We start from the raw sequence: 19,712 nt of genomic DNA, 5'->3' as shown, positions 1-19,712 counted from the left end.
GCAACACACCTGTTGCAATAACGATTACAATAAAAAATAATACGGGAAAACAAATCGCACACAAAATAATAAACAACTATAGACAAAGAACTCCCGGTTCTTGAGTTTATTTAATAAGGAGAGGAAAAGAAATGTGTGTTCGTTCAGTTTTTTAGAGAAAGAAGTGAAAAGAATTCCTCGAGTTTTGTTTGAAGAAAAGGAAGGGGAACAAATGGGAATGAAAAGATATATATATTTGCCTTTTTAACTATTTTTGGACCCAAATGGAAAGAAAAAGCAAGACTCTAAATAGTTTGAAATTTAAAAAAATGCAGTATTAAACGATATGGAAAAAAAATTATGTTTGATTTGACTAAATATATACTCCATACTTACAAACTTAATTTATACACTTACAAGTTCAAAATCTACATAAAACCCTAAACGATTAAATGTGGATCCTTCACAGGAGTGATCTCTATTTGCACCTCAATTTCACCGGTTTCCACATTTCTCAATCGTAGAATCATATCTTGTGTGATTGAATCTTTATTCCATACAATAAAGCTCTCTTCTGCTAGATGATTATGTTCATCTGGTTCAACTGTCTCAAGTTTAGTACCAATAGCAAGATCATTTAAATCTGTACGCATTTCAAGGCACTCAAGATATGGATTTACATCTACATTTGCTGTCCCTAGGTTATCATCTTCACTAAATGTGTCTTTATCATACACTGTCTGAAACATAACAACATACTTTCATTCATTAACATTAGGTTATTATTAAATGTTAGAAAAACCCAAATTAGAAATAATAAAATCTTACAAGTTTGATTGGTTCCTTAGGATCCTTAATTGCTAGTGTTAAAACATCATTCCAAACAGGATTGCAATCGTCCTTAACCACTTTGGTCTTAGTTTTCTGCATTAAAATTACACATATAAATAATAATCTAAATCAACGTGATTTAAAATTTTCATTTATTTGCTCTTAAAAAATTAACCTGATGATCCAATGTTGCAACAACGTATGGATCACTTGTACCACTGGCCCTATCGCGAACAGCTAGATTTGTCCCTTTGTTCACTGTTAGCCTCAGGATTCCCTTTACTTCTTCCATTCAATCTCTGTAATTTTGTTCTTAATTTTCTTCCCATATGTTTATCAAAAATGGTAGAAGTTGCCTAATTTAGGTTTATTAGTTGTTGCTAAATTTAAAAATATAGAGGTTCACATAAAATGGCTGATCGAGAAAGAACGAGACCTTGTCAAACCCTTCTTGTCATCTACTCCATCAATATATATATATATATATATATATATATATATATATATATATATATATATATATATATTATTAGCAGACTATATAGTGTATATTAGCGGAATATATATTGTATTTATTATTATATATGTATTATGAGGAAAGTCAATAATCCTCCTAATTTAGAAGAGGTTAGTTAGGCATACATGTATTATATATATTGTCTCGACAACCAGTGAAGGCATGAGATAGAATATTGGCTTTTATGGTATCAAAGCCAACTTTCTAACCCTAGTTGCCGATTCAACAGCCTCCATGACTACTAATGCCAATGATCCAAAGCCATTACACCCAGTTTATTCTGTTGCCAACATTCAAAACAAAATCAGAACTTTAGATGGTGTGAAAGTCACATATTCGTCTTGGGTAAAATTGTTCAAGTTGCATGCACGTGGGTACGGTGTGTTAAATCACATTGACGGAAGCACTCCTCCGGTGAAGACGGATGCGACTTACGAGTCGTGGTCGAAAATTGACGCCATAGTCCTTCAATGGATCTATGGATCGTTATCTGACGAATTAATGGCTAGAGTTCTAGACACTGATACTAGGGCGCAACAAGCATGGAACCGGATTCAAGATATTTTCCTCAACAATAAAAGCTCACGTGCAACAGCCCTCGAACACCGGTTCATCAACCTGACACTTACTTCGTGTTCATCCATGGACAAGTACCAACAAAAAATCAAAGATCTGGCAGATTAGTTGAATGGTGTGGATCACACCGTGCCTGAATCACATCTTGTCCTACAAATGGTACGAGGTCTTCCTCAAGAATATGACACAGTAGCCTCCATCATCCAAAATAAATAAAACACTTCTTGGGACAATGCATGCTCAATGATTCAATTAGAACAGCAACGCGTCTCTGCTCGTCAGAATCTGAATCAATCGGCGTTCACAACAACTCATTCAGGTATGCAGCAGGTTGGTCAAAACACAAACCCATCTCCAGGTCAGTACAACACCACAAGCAACCACCAATCACAGGGATTCGAGCAGCAAAGTGGTCGCCAATACTCCTCGCAGGGACGAGGTCATGGTCGCAATAATCGTGGTGGTAGGGGGCGTGGACGACAACAGTACAACCAATCGAGTCCTCAACTGCAACCATCTGGTAATTGGACCTGGACTCCATCATCACCTCCTTGCCCACATCCAACTCAGTTCAACTGGTCATCCTCTTGGCCAAACAGACCCACAGCTCACCCCAGTCAACTTGGGTATTCGGCTCAACAGCGTGGTCACTACTCTGCTCAGCAACCCAGTTACTCGGCCAATTTGGCTTACTCGCCAACCTATCCAACACAACCCACATACTCTCAAAGGCTGACTGTTGACCCGCTCAATCCTACTGACCTTGGTGCTGCCTTCTCCACTGTGACGTTGAATCAGCCAGACCAATCTTGGTACTTGGACACTGGAGCCTCCTCCCACATTACTTCAGACCCTGGTAAGTTACTAACACCAAATTCTATTTCCTTTAATGGTGATTTATTTGTTGGTAATGGGAACACGTTGTCGATTACGCGCTCGGGTAATGGCCTACACATTACTCCAAACCACACCTATTGCCTTAATAATATTCTTCTAGCCCCTCACATAATTAAAAATCTGCTTTCGGTGCGAAAATTTACTCGTGACAATTCAGTTTCCGTTGAATTTGATCCTAACGGTTTTACTTTGAAGGATCTCAAGACTGGCAGGTTCCTTTCGCGCCATGAAAGCACCGGTGACCGTTATCCGTTCACTTCACCTACGCTTGCTTGTCTCACAACTTCAGCAATAAAGTGGCATGATCGTCTCGGACATCCGGGCACTCAAGTCCTTGACACTCTTTTTAGTCGTTCTTTAATTCCATGTAATAAAGATATTTCAAAGTTTTTTTGCAATTCTTGCCATTTGTCTAATAGTAAACGCTTACCATTTGTTGCTTCTCATTCTTTTACAACTTCACCATTTAATATTATACATTGTGACTTATGGACGTCACCCATCCTAAGCAACTCATCATATAAATATTACATGGTGCTTATTGATAATTTCTCACACTACGTTTGGGTATATCCATTAAAATTTAAATCTGAAGCTTTTCCAACTTTTGCTAAATTCCACAAACTTATCCACACACAATTCCACAAATCCATTAAACCCTTTCAATGTGATTTAGGGGGTGAGTTCGACAACCATGAATTCCATACTTTTGCCCATTCTCATGGTTTCCTTTTTCGATACTCATGTCCTCAAACTCCCCCCAAAATGGCAGGGCCGAACGGATGATTCGACGCTTAAATGATATCATTTGTGCCTTACTCACTCATGCCAACTTACCTCCCCGTTTTTGGGTTGAGGCTCTCCACACCGTAGCCTATTTACATAATATTTTTCCCACCAAACTCCTAAGGCTTCTTACTCCTACGTTTTCATTATATCAGAAACACCCTACCTATGATCATCCACGGGTGTTCGGATGTGCGTGTTATCCCAACATGTCCGCCTCACAACCTCTCAAACTTCACCCTCGGTCCATATGTTGTGTCTTTCTTGGATATCCCTCCGAGTTTCGAGGTTACCGGTGTCTTGACCCTACTTCCGGGAAAGTTTATATATCTCATCACATTCAATTTGACGAGTCATCCTTCCCCTTTGCTCAACCAATACCGACTCAAAACTACAATTTCCTATCCAATGATTCCAACAATTTTCACAATTTCCAATTTCCTTCCTCCGCCTACCAACCTTCTACACCAACACCCCTGGCTACCCAATCTACCGTACCCACTATCCTTGATCCAACTCCCAATGACCAGCCCTCAATTCCCACCTCCCCTGCTCAGTCGCCCTCTCCTACATCTCTTACTATTCCATCCGCTTCCACTGCCCTTTGTAACACACACCCGATGACTACCAGGGGTAAGGTCGGAGTCTCTAAGCCTAATCCTTGCTATGCATTTCACTCCTCTTATATCTCTCCATTGCCCACCTCTTACATCAAAGCTTTAGCCGACCCTAATTGGCAACGTGCCATGATTAATGAATATAAAGCATTAATGGATAATAGCACTTGGGAGTTGGTACCTAGACCGACATCTCATCCAGTTATAAGGTGCATGTGGCTATTTCGCCACAAGTTTAAGTCTGATGGAAGTCTTAACAGGTACAAAGCTCGTTTGGTTGTAAACGGGAAGTCTCAAACAATAGGAATTGATTGCATTGAGACTTTTAGCCCGGTTGTTAAACCAGCAACCGTCCGCACCGTTTTATCTTTAGCTCTTACAAAAAAATTGGCCGCTTAATCAGTTAGACGTTAAAAACGCGTTTCTCCATGGACATTTGGAAGAAACAGTCTACAAGCATCAGCCACCGGGTTTCGTAGACAACACTAAACCACAACATGTATGCCGATTGCGAAAATCTTTGTACGGTCTTAAGCAGGCACCTCGATCATGGTTCACTCGTTTTTCGATGTTTATTACATCACATGGTTTTAAAGGAAGCAGTTGTGATAGCTCCCTATTTGTTTATCACCACGGGGATAAACTTGCTTATTTACTTTTATATGTCGATGATATCGTGCTTACCGCTTCATCTACAAAGCTTCTTCACAGCATCATACAAACCTTATCTCGAGAGTTTGCCATGACAGATATGGGCTCCCTTCACCATTTCCTTGGCATTACTGTCACTACAGACTCAACCGGTATGTTTTTGTCTCAGTCACAGTATGCCAAAGACATTTTGCATCGAGCTAACATGACCTCATGTAAACCGTGCACTACCCCAGTGGATACGTCCTCTAAGCTTAGTGCAACTGATGGCGCACTCCTTTCAGACAGTAGCATTTATAGGAGCTTGGCTGGAGCCCTGCAGTACTTAACTTTCACACGTCCCGACATCTCCTATGCTTTACAACAGGTTTGCTTATTTATGCATGCTCCTCGAGAACCACACCTGGCTTTCATGAAGAGGATACTCCGATATATACAAGGGACTATTGACTTCGGCTTACGACTTCATAGCACCCCCAACACTTTGTTTACAGCCTACTCCGATGCTGATTGGGGGGGTTGTCCCGACTCAAGGCGGTCAACTTCAGGTTGTGTTTATCTCGGTAATAATATTATCTCTTAGTCGTCAAAACGACAACCCACAATTTCTAGATCCAGCGCCGAGGCTGAATATCGAGGTGTTGCAAACGCCATCGCTGAAACAAGTTGGCTCCAGAACCTTTTACTTGATCTTCACGTTCCTCTACGGCGAGCCACGATAGTATCTTGTGATAATGTATCCGCAGTCTACTTATCAAGTAATCCCGTGCAACACCAACGAACAAAACATGTGGAGATTGATATTCACTTCGTCCGTGAGAAGGTTCGGTTGGGTCACATTCGAGTTCTTCATGTGCCATCTGCGCATCAGTATGCTGATAATTTTACCAAAAGACTTTCAAGACATCTGTTTCAGGACTTCCGCGACAGTTTGAGTGTTCGTTCCACATCCCTCTCACACTGAGGGGGAATATTAGCAGACTATATATTGTATATTAGTGGAATATATATTGTATTTATTATCATATATGTATTATGAGGAAAGTCAATAATCCTCCTAATTTAGAAGAGGTTAGTTAGGCATACATGTATTTTATATATATATATATATATATATATATATATATATATATATATATATATATATATATATATATATATATTGGCTCGACAACTAGTGAAGGCACGAGACAGAATATATATATATATATATATATATATATATATATATATATATATATATATATATATATATATATATATATATATATATATATATATATATATATATATATATATATATATATATATATATATATACTTGTATTTTATTATAGTTTATGTCGAGGTTACTAAAAGTGTATCGTTGGTTTTGGGCTTTAAGCTTTTTAGCAATCTTCCAAAAGTATAACCACATCTGTATATATAAGGCCCTTCTTGTATACCCTATGAATTATTTCGTAATAGTTGTTTGATAATATTCTCAATTGATAGTTCGAATGATAGGAATTATCACTTGAAAATCAATATAATAAAGCGGAAAATAAAATTCAATTTTTTTTTTAAATACAATTTTCTAAATCTGAGTTGTTGATGAAAACTAAAAAAAATAAAGAATATGCAGGACCATAACAAACTCTTGCCCTATGTCATTCAATATATAATTTAACGATAAGTCCATAACCACTCTAATATACCCATGAAAGACAAATGTTAGGTGCAACATGAAGCTTGGAGTGACGATAAGCAAAATGTATAAAATATAATCCCTTCGTCAAGATGTTGACAATCTGAGAAGTAGCGTGTATGTACATAATCAACTAGAAGAATCCAAGACAAAACAATGTAACAAATATAAATTTAAATCATCCTAAATGTATTGTTTACCATGATGAAATACTAGTTTCTTAGCAAGAGTACAAGATAAGTGGCCCTAATATTTAGTGGCCCATGTTAACCGGTTTCATGGCCCATGTAGAAAATCAATCATAGTACATTAGCAATATTTTAAACGTTCAAGGTTCAAACTTCGGATTTTCTTTGTTGAATTCCACACATCAACCACTAGGCTCCAATAGCATGTCAAAAACAATGTTGGGGGAATCAAACTTGGGAGCTCTAAGATTATGACTCCATGATAAGGGTGGAAATATAACTGAACAAAGCAAGGATTCTTTGTAATCTATGCAACAATATAAGCTAAATACCACTACCGTGTGTGTTTTTCCTATCTAAATTACGCCATGCATTGTTTGAATATGTGTAACCTCTCTCTCTCTCGTTTGGTTTTTTACGATTTCGGTTTTCCATTTTGTATCGTGATGTTTGTGTGGTTGTTCGATTGCGCTTTTCAGTATTAACATTGATTATTTTATAACATGTGGTATCATCAGCATTCAAAGATTTGATAGCATACACAAAGATTTGAAAGCATACTTGTTGTTTGGTTGCACTTCTTGAACCCTAAAGACAATTCATTAGTTATGTTTTCTTACAAAGTGTAGTTATTTGAATATCATAGTTATTTGCGGTTTTTTAACACTAAAAGAGTTTGTTGCTTGATCGTTTCTTGGTTAATCATTCTTCCATTACGGATCGACTTTCTTGGAGGTTATTGGTTAGCCGATGTTTTGGTTGTTTCGATCTCTCTTCAAATGTTAAAAGTCAACCTGCATAATCAACGTTCTTGAAGCAAACATGAGCAACTTCTCCTTTCTTGGCCAACTTTAGTTCGGATCATTATTTAAAAAACTTTTTTATATTCATCCATATGAAACTTTAGTGGTCGTGTATTCCAACATCATTACATCAGCGTTGTTTCTCTATAGCCACGTTTGAAAAGTTCAAAGAATTCAAGCATGAAGCAGAGAATAAATTGGGTAGGAAAATCAAGATGCTTCGATCCGATCGAGGAGGAGAGTACCTAAGTCTTGAATTCCACGACTATCTCAAGGAATGCGGAATAGTTTCGCAATTGACGCCACCTAGGACACTGCAATTGAATGGTGTGGCAGAAAGGTGTAATTGAACCCTGTTAGACATGGTTCGTTCTATTATGAGTCGTGCTTCACTACCTATCTCATTCTGGGGGTATGCCTTAGAGACTGCCACCCATATCCTTAACCGAGTCCCTACAAAGAAGGTTGCCAAAACACCTCACGAGATGTGGATAGGGAAAGCTCCCTCATTGGCACATATCAAGGTTTGGGTTGTGAGGTTTTCATAAGACGAGATACTCACGACAAACTCAAACCTCGTAGTGAGCGATGTATTTTCATCGGCTACCCGCAGAGATCCTTTGGATATCTCTTCTATAGACCGAGTGACAATGTCATCTTCGTTGCGAGAAGAGGGGTTTTCCGAGAGCGAGAACTCATAAGCCAAGGAGATAGTGGGAGGCAAATCGATCTTGAAGAGATTCAAGAATCGAACGATGAAGGAACCTCTAACGCTGGCGCTCACCCCAGTAGGAAACTCCGGTTGAACCGATTGACCAATCCTTACCTCCTAGACGTTCCGAAAGAGTTAGAGTTCAACCCCAGTTGTATGGTTTTCATATTACTACCGAAGGGGACACGTATATTAGTGACAGTACACTAGTAAATCTAGATGAACCTAACAGCTATAAGGAAGCCATGGCAGGCCCGGAGTTTGCTAAATGGGAAGAGGCGATGGACAGCGAGATTCAATCCATGTATGACAACCAAGTTTGGAATTTGGTTGACAATGTGCTCGGATGTAAGACGGTTGGGTGCAAATGGATCTTCAAGAAGAAGACCGACATGGATGGGAATGTGCACACGTATAAGGCACGATTGGTGACGAAGGGATTTACTCAAATTCCCGGAGTTGACTATAATGAGACCTTCTCACCAATTGCCAAGATAAAATCTATTAGGGTGATGCTAGCCATTGCTGCATTTCATGATTATGAGATATGGCAGATGGATGTCAAGACCGCTTTCCTTAATGGGAAGTTGGTTGAGGATGTTTACATGGCTCAGCCAGAGGGTTTTGTTGATACGAAGCATCCCAATAGAGTGTGCAAGCTTGAGAAGTCCATTTATGGACTTAAGCAAGCATCTCGTAGATGGAATCTTTGCTTCGATGAGAAATCCAAAGAGTTTGGATTTGTACGAAGTGAAGATGAATCATGTGTATATGTCAAGGCCAGTGGGAGTATAGTTAGTTTCCTCATTTTGTATGTTGATGACATACTACTCATAGGAAACGACATCCCGACTCTGCAGGAGGTCAAGTCCTAGCTCGGGAAGTGCTTCGCTATGAAGGACCTCGGAAAGGCTTCCTATATTTTGGGAATAAGGATAGTGAGAGAACGAAGTAAGAGACTAATAAGACTTATTCAGAATACTTACTTAGATAAGGTACTAAAACGTTTTAGTATGGAAACTTGAAGAAGGGATAATTGTCGATACATAGTAATGCCAAGTTGAGTAAGACTCAAAGTCCGAGTACCGAAGCCAAGATAGCAGAGATGAGCCGAGTACCCTACACTTCCGCAGTTGGCTCGATCATGTATGATATGACTTGTACTTGCCCTGATGTGGCCTTTGCTTTAAGCATGGTTAGTAGATATCAAGGGAACCCTGGCAGAGCTCACTGGATTGCAGTTAAGAACATTCTTAAGTATCTTCGGAGGACCAGGGAATGATTTTTAGTCCTCGGAGGGAGTGATGACTTAAAGGTACGAGGGTATAGTGACGCCAGTTTCTAGACCGACAAAGACAACTACCGTTCGCAGTCGGGCTGGGTCTTTACCCTAAATGGAGTAGCGGTGACTTGGAAAAGTTCCAAGCAAGAAACTGTAGCTGATTCAACGTGCGAATGAGAGTACATTGCAACGAGCGAAGCGTCAAAGGAGACAATATAGTTGAAGAACTTCATTGGTGACCTTGGAGTTGTACCTGCCATAAAGGAGCCTATGGAAATTTTCTATGATAATGAAGGAGTGGTTGCCTTGACCAAGGAAGCGAGGGATCATGGTAGATCTCAACATATCGACAAAAAGTATCACTTTATTAGACATCGAGTAGAGGAAGGACACCTCGTGGTTAAGAGGATATCATCAGAAGATAACCCAGCAGATTCGCTTACGAAGGGACTGAGTAGGGTTAAGCACTTGCAGCATGCTAGGAGCATTGGGCTGAAGGATGATATTAGTTTGGATTAGATAGTTTAGAAACTAGATAAATGTAATTGATATTTGATGATTAAATAAAGGAGTATTATTTAATGGTTTTGTCTTATGATTGTTTAATTATTGTTTCACTTTGCATGTTTTGACTTCCAGAATAATTGAGTTTATTAAGAATAATCGAATTATTCAAACGGTCCACAATCGTTCATATGTTGGAAGTAGGTATGAATGAAGATTGTCATGAATTAGTGTGTAGATTGTCTAAATGGTATTAGACATTGCAAAGGTTTGCTACAACGTTCATGAGTGCATATGAACAAGTTTTGAGCATTGGAATAAACCCACACTTGCTAGAATCACTTTATGGAATTTATCGCAAGTGATCGCAAGACGATAATATCATATGGTCTTAAAACCAAGATATATGGTTTATTGTTTACTAATTGGTTGTGCATTGATAATGCGAAACCGCATCAGTAAATTGATGTCATAAAACGCATTGTTGTTTATAGTTGATTATAAGTCGAAGTTTATTTGTTACTTTTATCCTAAGAGGGTAAAAGAGATATCACGCCCGCTTGATGATTTGATTTCACTTATGTGTCGGGCCTGGTCAGGACTGAATTGATGTGCTCAATTAAGTTCTATATCAAATAAATATGAGATCGAGAAACTAATTGCTAGACAATAAGGTTGTCTGCACGATATTAAAATAGAGGATTGTACGATCCCTTATCTAAAGGACTAGTTACTGATAAGATCAGAGTATAACAACGTCTTTGAGAGCTACGATTGCTAACTGAGTTGTATGTTACATTTATGGTTACTTGACTTATCCAAGTGGGAGACTGTTGGATTAGTATCTAAGCCCGTAACCATATTTGGTAAATACTTGACCCGATTGTGCATGGTCCTTTTGGGTTGCCTTCACCAAAGCAACTTGACTGAAGAAATAAATAGAAAAAGAGGTTATTATGATTTATTAATATGTTAAAAGAATAATATATTAAAGGAGAAATCATATTTGTTTAATTAATATTGGCCAATAATTAATTAGGAATTAATTTTGTGATCAAGTGTAATTAATTAAACTAGAGGGGTTGAATTGTAATTATGTGATAGTTGCAAAATAGGGTAATGGTTTTCCTTGTAGAAGGTTGGACGCATTCAAGGGATTGGATATCCTTGAAATCGTCCATGTGGTCCAAGAGATAAGGGTTATCAAGGCTTATCTTGTGGTTGCTTGGTGGGCAAGTAACTAGATAAGGATAAGAACTGAAACCTTAATCTTAAACCTATATAAAGACCCCTAGGAGTTAAGAAATCATCCCACTTGCTTCTAAGAGATCCCTAGGCCGATTTCTACATCCTCTCTTCTCTCTCTATAGCCTCTCCAATTGCTTATGGTGTTTGTGAGCTATTAGAGGCACTACACTTGTGGTGCTTTCTTTCAAGACTTAGGGTTTGAAGATTTAAGTTGTTATTGCAATATAACAACAAGAGGTATGTGATCTAACCTTATATATGAATTTCAAAAATAGCAATCTACTTTAAGGTTTTATTCTTGTGTTCATAATGTTGTGTATCTAATAGTGAAAACATAGATCCAAATCTAGGGTTGCATGCACACATAGGATTGTTTGTATAAAACCCATCAATAACAACATGCTCGGAAGGTTATCCGTAACCCCCGATTTGGCTATCAGCAGCCCCAATCACAACGAATTCATATCAGCACATAACATACACAACATAACAGCTAGACCCTGTTGGTCATAATATTACAACTATCTTACCATACAGGAGTAAGTGAGGAGACTCACCTGATACTGATGACATTAAAACCTAGCACCCAAACTTCCGGAACTAGACTTCGACTAGTTAACAAAATAATTTAACTTAATTAAAATTAAGGTCCAAACCACTCACGCGTCCAAGGTCCATAGTTAATCCTTCTTAGGGCAAAAGGACCTTTTTTCCCCTTCCTAGGTCCAAGACCCTAAACTTTGACCAAAAGTCAAAATCAGCAAATCAATAAAAAGTCAACACCCAGTGAGTACGTTGGGCGTGCTATCATGCTAAGCACCCGACGATGACCCTTCAAACTACATTGCATGTAGCGGTGAGTACGCATGACGTACTCCACAGACTTTTATTTCCACACTTTTAGGGTCTTAATCCATTAAGACAACCATTTTATCCATAAATCTGACTAATTTAAGACCTCTTAATCCATAAATTCATGAGCTTTAAGCCTTTGCATGGCTAGGAGAGGCTAAAACACCATTTCACTCATTCTAAAGTACTTTACTCATGCATGAGGTTAAAAGAAAGATCAACAAGCATTTTTTATCAACCTAGGTGCTTTAAGATACATGAAAGGACAACTTAAGCTCTTTGAAGAGTCTCAATACTCAAAAGGTCTAAACTTGGGGACATAAACTCATGAATCTTACACTAAAGAGATCTAGAAGAATACTAGTTAAGGTATAAACTTTATACCTGAAAATGATGCACAAAGGTGGAGAGTTTCTGGATCACTAAGCTTGATAGCACATTCCTCTTCTTCTATAACCTTCTTCTTTAACTACAAGAACCAAGAATCACTCAAAACTTGCAAACACACACACACACACACACGATTAGGGTTTTAGAGAGGGTTGGAGGTTGATAAGGATGGCTAGAAGTGAGACCATAATGTTCTTTATATAGGGACCAATGAAATATTATGGTTTTCCATCTGAGCCTATTACGCCCAGCTTACCCTTTGGTACGCCCAACGTACTAGGTGACCTCCGCGATCTGCATGGTGCATGAGTACGCGCAACATACTCATGCGTACGCCCCACGTACTAACTTGCCAAATTATCATATTAAGGGATTGATTTTGACATAAAGGGAAAGATTCAAGAATGATAATTGTATCTTATTTCAGGATGTTACAATTTCCTTCCATTTCCTTTATTAATTTTATAAAAAAAACCAAGGAACAGTGAAAATGAACTTAAGAAATTTTATATAAAGTTTTGCTACTACTTGTTCTAATAACAATGTGTCCATGTGTATTCAAAAGATCTTTTTTCGAAATTAAAAGTTATACAAATGACTATGCCTGATAAGATTGGGTTCGCAATTGAAATTTCGAACTTTGTTAAAGTTGTGGATTGTTACCCAAATACTTTTATTGCGTATAAAATCTTATTAATCATTAATATTATTGTTGCATCTACATAGAGAATATTTTCAAAGTTGAAGCTACTACATAATTACTTAGGATCATCTGCAGAGAAAAGTTTTTCAAATGATTTTATTGCATATTATATATAGAGAAATATGTCAAATAAAATTGATCTCGATAGGATGATCAATGATTTACTTGTAAAAAATCTAAAAGTAGTATTTTCCTTTAAACTTATTGTTTTTTGTAATTATTGTGGCCATATTTTATGTTTTTATGATATTATTAATGATTTTTATACATGGTACTTTTTTTAATCTTTTTTATATTTGATTTTAAGGGGTCTTTTTTTCTTCTTGCTCGGGACTCAAAATATGTTTGAACCGATCCTGACGAAAGCATGGTAGAAATAGCAGAAGGATAGAGGTTAGAAAAGAAACCTGATAAAAATGAATGGCATGTATATTATTAAACATTCATATTTTCAATAGTGATTTTTTAGTCGGAAGATCAAATAAATAATTTTATATACAAATAAACAAGAGGTCATACATAAATACTTGTGATTTTCTAAGTGCTTTGGCATTATCTTTATAATTATTATTTTTTATAGATCTACAAATATAACAATAAATAAGCATGCTTCATCATGTCTAATTAAACATACTAAGAGATGTTCATAAAAATAATCGGAAGCTAGAAGCTTGTACCTGAAAGTTGGTTATATATATATATATATATATATATATATATATATATATATATATATATATATATATATATATATATAGTTTGGAAATCTAAAAAATAGCTTATAAACTAGTAAACTATCTTTTAAATTAATAATTGCTTTTTACCAATATAGAAAACATAATATAAAATTTTTGGAGCATTTTAAAAAGGGAAGTGATTGGTACACAACATTTTTTATCCGTACACAACAATTTGTGATTTAAAGTGTTGTATTGTACAATTATATAATTCATAAATTGTTGTGTATGATAAAAAACTGTTGTGTACGAATCACTTCCCTTTTAGAAAATATGCTCTTAATTAATTATAACATATATATTATTCAAAATGCCATTTTATGTTATGTTATATTTTTTAGTTAACTTATCAACTAGTTTTACCAAATATTATTTTTTATCAGCTAATTTCTAAACTATCAACCGACTTTTCATATACGAGTTAGTTTTTTAACTATCAGATAATATCTAGTTTTTCAGCTAATATGTCAAACATATAATGTAAATGATCTAAGACTTTTTAATATTGTAAGAATCCATCGCATATAATTTTTGTATATTACAAGTGTTTCGACATGATAAAGGAAACAATATTATTGTATGATTTTTACTTTTGTTTATAAATTCATATAATAAAAATTTGTTATTTTGTTAGACGTTCATTAACAATTATAAAATCTATTGATATTGTTGTTTCAAATAAAGACATTATACTTGTTAAAATATATTTATATTTAATCGTATAAGATAATGATTAAAAGTATGAATATGATTTATTTATTTTAAAAGGTATTTAAGTCAATTTATTAAAATCTAAAAAGAAATTTTTGTTAAACCCTAATTAAGTAGCTTTTATAGTTTTTTGTTTAATACAAAAGCTAAAAATTACACATGACTTTTTTCTTTTCTTTCAATTTTTTCTAAAAATGTGAAGTTAGAAACTCTAAAACAATTCAAAGACTACCCACAAAAGACGTACTAAATATTATGAAAAATTAAAGTATCCAACAAAAAATGAAGGAACTCTAAGTTTTTGCAGAATAATGAGGCAATAAAACCATTTGTAATTCAGTCAAAAATTTCTAAAACATATCGGCCTCATACTTCTCAGAATTATTCAGGGGAGTATAACCGCATCACTATATGTACAAAAAAGTCATATTTTAACCAAGTTATTAATAATAATAATAATAATAATAATAATAATAATAATAATAATAAAAATAAAGGTTTATTCTTTCGAGATTCGAGGAGTGAAGCTGTAAAGGCCTCGAGGGACAAGCCGCAAGCCTGTTGATGAATCATGCCGTGTATCACACAAAACGCAAACTGCAAAGCTATAAAAATACACCTTGTTCTTTTAAAATATTACGAAGAAGGACCCTATTTTTTCATTTTACCTCCACAAAAATAATCTAATCTATATAATACCTAAATTAAGAAAGATGCACTTCATGACGTATTTCATGAAATGATAAATTAGTAAAATAGTCTCTAAATCATTTTGAAAACAATAATTTCCTTAAGATATACTCACGGGTTTTAAGTTAAATGGCAAAATAACTCGATTGACATGGATCATGTACAAAAAAATTAGAAGAAAAAACAAAACGATTTCAAAAGATACAATTTGTTTTTTATATATAAAAATAAAAAACCAAACTGATACATCATGTAATATTTTTTTATTGTTTTTTATTTAGATCGATATTTTTGAGATTTCATATATAGTCATGTAATATATTTTTATTATTATATTTTTTTTACAAAATGGAATATACTTTAAAGTATAGATAAATATAATCCATAAATTTTAGACATGTTACCTATATGAAAATGAAAATCATAAAATTGCTTAAAACCTAAATTAAAAAAACTAGTAACTAAATTTTCATATAACATACTTATATACTTTTTTTTTTTTTTTATATTTATGGAAATACATCAAATATTATATTTTACTCCATTCGGTGGAGAGTCATCTCCATCATTATCTCATTTAATGAATAATATAATAACAAATTTGATGTTATATCATTTATTTACTCCAAAAATATATAAAACTTTCGTAAGTCATTTTTAATCCAACAACTCTAATATTTATTCACTTCTAGTTTATAAAAACGATAAGTGTATCCTAAATATTATGATTATTTTATTACAATATTATGTTATATATTATTAAATTGATATTAATTAATATAAAATTTATCTTAATGTTTTGAATTTATTTAAAAGTTAAAATATATTAAAATGTTAAAACACAATAATATATTTAAATACTTTAAAATATTATACCACAAAACACAATATATGTTATAAATATAATTTTTGTATTTAATAAATGTTCATTTTGATAAAATAAAAATATATCTAATTAAAATTAATAATATATAAATAATTAATTGGGTTATAATTTTTACAATAATATATTTTGTAGAACCTTTATATAAAGAAATATAAGTAGATATGTAATGAATAAATAAGTTGAGGGTGTTTTTTGAGAATTTATATATGTTAAAAATAGCGAATGATGTAGGGTTGGAAAATAGGAAAGCCCAGTTGGGGTCGGCCGGTTACGCCCTTTTTCTAGAGTCGTATAAATAAGGCATATTCGATCAATTCGATACCAACAACCAAACCCTAACCCTAATCTCTCCACCGGCGAATTGCTTTCTCTTTTTCCCAAAAAGTTTCTCTCAAATCATCCCTGGGAAATTCCAATTGTGAATGGTGGAAATCTTGATTCATTGGTGGATGATCTCCCCCCTTCCCTCGAGGGGGATCTCTTCTGTTTCCACCGCTTTCTCCTTCGGATCTTGCAAGGAAGGCTGGTACTACCGCTGCATCGGCGTCGACCCGTGAGATCGGAATCTGCTTTCGTTAACGGCGCCGTCTAATCACCGTCGTCACGTTTTTTCTGATTGAATTCGATTTTACTTGATTGTTTTGTTCTTTCTATTTCCGTATAAAGGATATTCAGAGGAAAATTTTTAATTGTTTATTCGAAGAAGAATGTTGCTTACGAAGCATAAGAAAAATCAGGCCGCCAAAGGCGGCGGGAATCGACTTTTGATCAGCGTCACCGTCGTTGGAAGCGCTGGTCCGATCCGTTTTGTTGTTAACGAAAAAGAGCTCGTGGCTTCCGTCACCGACACCGCTCTTAAATCCTACGCTCGCGAAGGCCGTCTCCCCGTTCTCGGCTCTAATCTCAATGATTTCGTACTCTATTGTCCCATCTCCGGGACCGAAGGTAAACTTCCTCATATTGTTTCAACCGTTGAATCAATTCGATTAAAATCAAGAATCTCATGTATTTCATGTTTTCGTTATCTCAGCCTTGAGTCCATGGGACATGATTGGGTCATTTGGAGTGAGGAACTTCATGCTGTGCAAAAAACCTCAGAAGGAAGTGAAGGGTGGCGGCGATGGGAAACCGGTGGCTGTGGGAATAACAAGAAAAAGCTCTGGCAGCTGGAAAGCATGGTTCAATAAATCACTCAATCTCAAAGTTTCTTCCCATTGAATTTACAACCGGAATCAGATAATTTCATGATCTCTTTACAGTCTTGATTTTTCGTTCTTTCTTACAATTGAAAGCTCTGCAGTTCTTCAATTACTCTGCCCTGGCAGGGGTTTCAATTGCTGTTGGATTTATTGATTGTTGTTAGATAGTGACGAATTTCAGATTGAAATTGATTTGTGGTTAGGGTTTTGTTTGTTTTTCAAACCAATTGTCAATTTCATATATTTGTTTCTTTATTTTAATAATTGTTTTTTGTCATGCATTGAACGACATAATACCGTACTCATATATGCAATTTTAATGATGTCATAGTCGTCGTCACTATTTGAACCGATTGATGTGTTCTTCGCTCTCAAACAACGATTCCTATGGCGATAACTTTGTTTAAATTCGATCAATCTATGTTTTGTAATATTTTCAACCGTTTAAAAAAAAATTAAAATTTTTGGGACAAAAATTTTCGATTTCAAGATTATAGAGTAAATTATAGTTTTGGACTTTTGTGGTTGGCGTATCTTTTTAAATAAACAACATTAATTACAGTTTTGGACTTTGTGGTTGGCGTTAATTTTAAATTGTAAGTGGATTTATTATGATTTAACTAAATATTTGGGTAGTGTATATGAGTTTATGTAATTTGAAATTATAAATTATGGAAGTTTATATGAATTTACTCCAAAATTCCTATACTCTTTAATTTTATATACCACGCTAACACCAGTACACCTCCAACTTCGAAACGTTCATATGAATTTAGATCTACTTCGAAACGTTCAAGTACGAATATGCTAATTCTCTCACCTGTAGTGCGAGTGTTAGGACAATAGCCATAAATACTGATTGATGCTAGGAGTGTGAAGACCTAAATACCATGGCAAAAGAAATAAGATGCAGAAAGAAGATGACATTTGTACCTAAAGCATGAGCTGTAGTGCGAGTGTTAGGACAATAGCCATAAATACTGATTGATGCCAGGAGTGTGAAGACCTAAATACCATGGCAAAAGAAATAAGATGCAGAAAGAAGATGACATTTGTACCTAAAGCATGAGCTGTAGTGCGAGTGTTAGGACAATAGCCATAAATACTGATTGATGCCAGGAGTGTGAAGACCTAAATACCATGGCAAAAGAAATAAGATGCAGAAAGAAAATGACATTTGTACCTAAAGCATGAGCTGTAGTGCGAGTGTTAGGACAATAGCCATAAATACTGATTGATGCCAGGAGTGTGAAGACCTAAATACCATGGCAAAAGAAATAAGATGCAGAAAGAAGATGACATTTGTACCTAAAGCATGAGCTGTAGTGCGAGTGTTAGGACAATAGCCATAAATACTGATTGATGCCAGGAGTGTGAAGACCTAAATACCATGGCAAAAGAAATAAGATGCAGAAAGAAGATGACATTTGTACCTAAAGCATGAGCTGTAGTGCGAGTGTTCGGACAATAGCCATAAATACTGATTGATGCCAGGAGTGTGAAGACCTAAATACCATGGCAAAAGAAATAAGATGCAGAAAGAAGATGACATTTGTACCTAAAGCATGAGCTGTAGTGCGAGTGTTCGGACAATAGCCATAAATACTGATTGATGCCAGGAGTGTGAAGACCTAAATACCATGGCAAAAGAAATAAGATGCAGAAAGAAGATGACATTTGTACCTAAAGCATGAGTGTTGAGTGTTATATCCTGACCAAAGCTCAAGTTGTATCACTAAAAAAAAGTCATGCAACCAAGTAACATATTCATGTAAGCTTGCCTATTCAAGCTTAATTACATCATCGTGACTACAAGATCTCATGCGACAACAAAGATCTTGTGCACGATTAAACATGGAAGTTAATATACTAGCACACTCTATTCTGATTGTAAATGCTATCATCGTAGCATAACAAATACATGCAAGAGAGTTCTTATTGATATCTATAGTTATATACTTTGATACATATATTGTTTAAATTACTCATGATCGTTGAACAGTGTTTTTCGGACGACAACCCTTGAAAAATAATCTTACGGTTTTCTTTTGAGTGGTAAATATCTTTGGCTTCAAGCAAGTAACAACATGGCATCCTCATGCTCAATTAGATCAGTATTCTAGACATGTCTTTGGGTGTGTTTGATAAAGGTCTGACTGGGTCGAGTCAACGAATTGGGCTGACTCGGTCAGACCATAAGTGTTTGAATTGTTGCTTTCTCGGTAAGATTGGCTGGCTCAATTGCTTTCTCGCTCAGTATCTTAAC

At 35.4% G+C, this 19,712-nt stretch overlaps 3 protein-coding genes across 3 annotated transcripts; 2 read left to right on the top strand and 1 right to left on the bottom strand.

The window, feature by feature from the left end:
* Positions 1–401: 401 nt before the first annotated feature.
* Positions 402–1,148, bottom strand: LOC145038315 (Calcium-dependent lipid-binding (CaLB domain) family protein). Its single transcript, XM_078986716.1, has 3 exons — positions 986–1,148; positions 808–903; positions 402–719 (listed from the first exon to the last, which is right to left on the bottom strand). Exons 1-3 carry the CDS (start codon positions 1,100–1,102, stop codon positions 420–422), a joined length of 513 nt encoding a protein of 170 aa, XP_078842842.1. The 5' UTR covers positions 1,103–1,148; the 3' UTR covers positions 402–419.
* A 413-nt stretch (positions 1,149–1,561) lies between these two features.
* LOC145039309 (uncharacterized) lies at positions 1,562–2,011 on the top strand. Its single transcript, XM_078987376.1, has one exon. It carries the CDS (start codon positions 1,562–1,564, stop codon positions 2,009–2,011), a length of 450 nt encoding a protein of 149 aa, XP_078843502.1.
* Positions 2,012–16,574: 14,563 nt separating this feature from the next.
* LOC145041283 (uncharacterized protein At4g22758-like) lies at positions 16,575–17,604 on the top strand. The gene is made up of 2 exons (XM_078989293.1): positions 16,575–17,192; positions 17,278–17,604. The coding sequence occupies exons 1-2, from the start codon at positions 16,955–16,957 to the stop codon at positions 17,463–17,465; spliced, it is 426 nt and encodes a 141-aa protein (XP_078845419.1). The 5' UTR covers positions 16,575–16,954; the 3' UTR covers positions 17,466–17,604.
* The last annotated feature ends 2,108 nt before the right edge of the window (positions 17,605–19,712 follow it).

Source organism: Lactuca saligna, chromosome 4, assembly GCF_052625555.1.
Source record: "Lactuca saligna cultivar CGN05327 chromosome 4, ASM5262555v1, whole genome shotgun sequence".
NCBI lineage: Eukaryota > Viridiplantae > Streptophyta > Magnoliopsida > Asterales > Asteraceae > Lactuca > Lactuca saligna.
The sequence above is the reverse complement of the archived record's forward strand: the minus strand, read 5'-3'. Positions and strand labels throughout refer to the sequence as shown.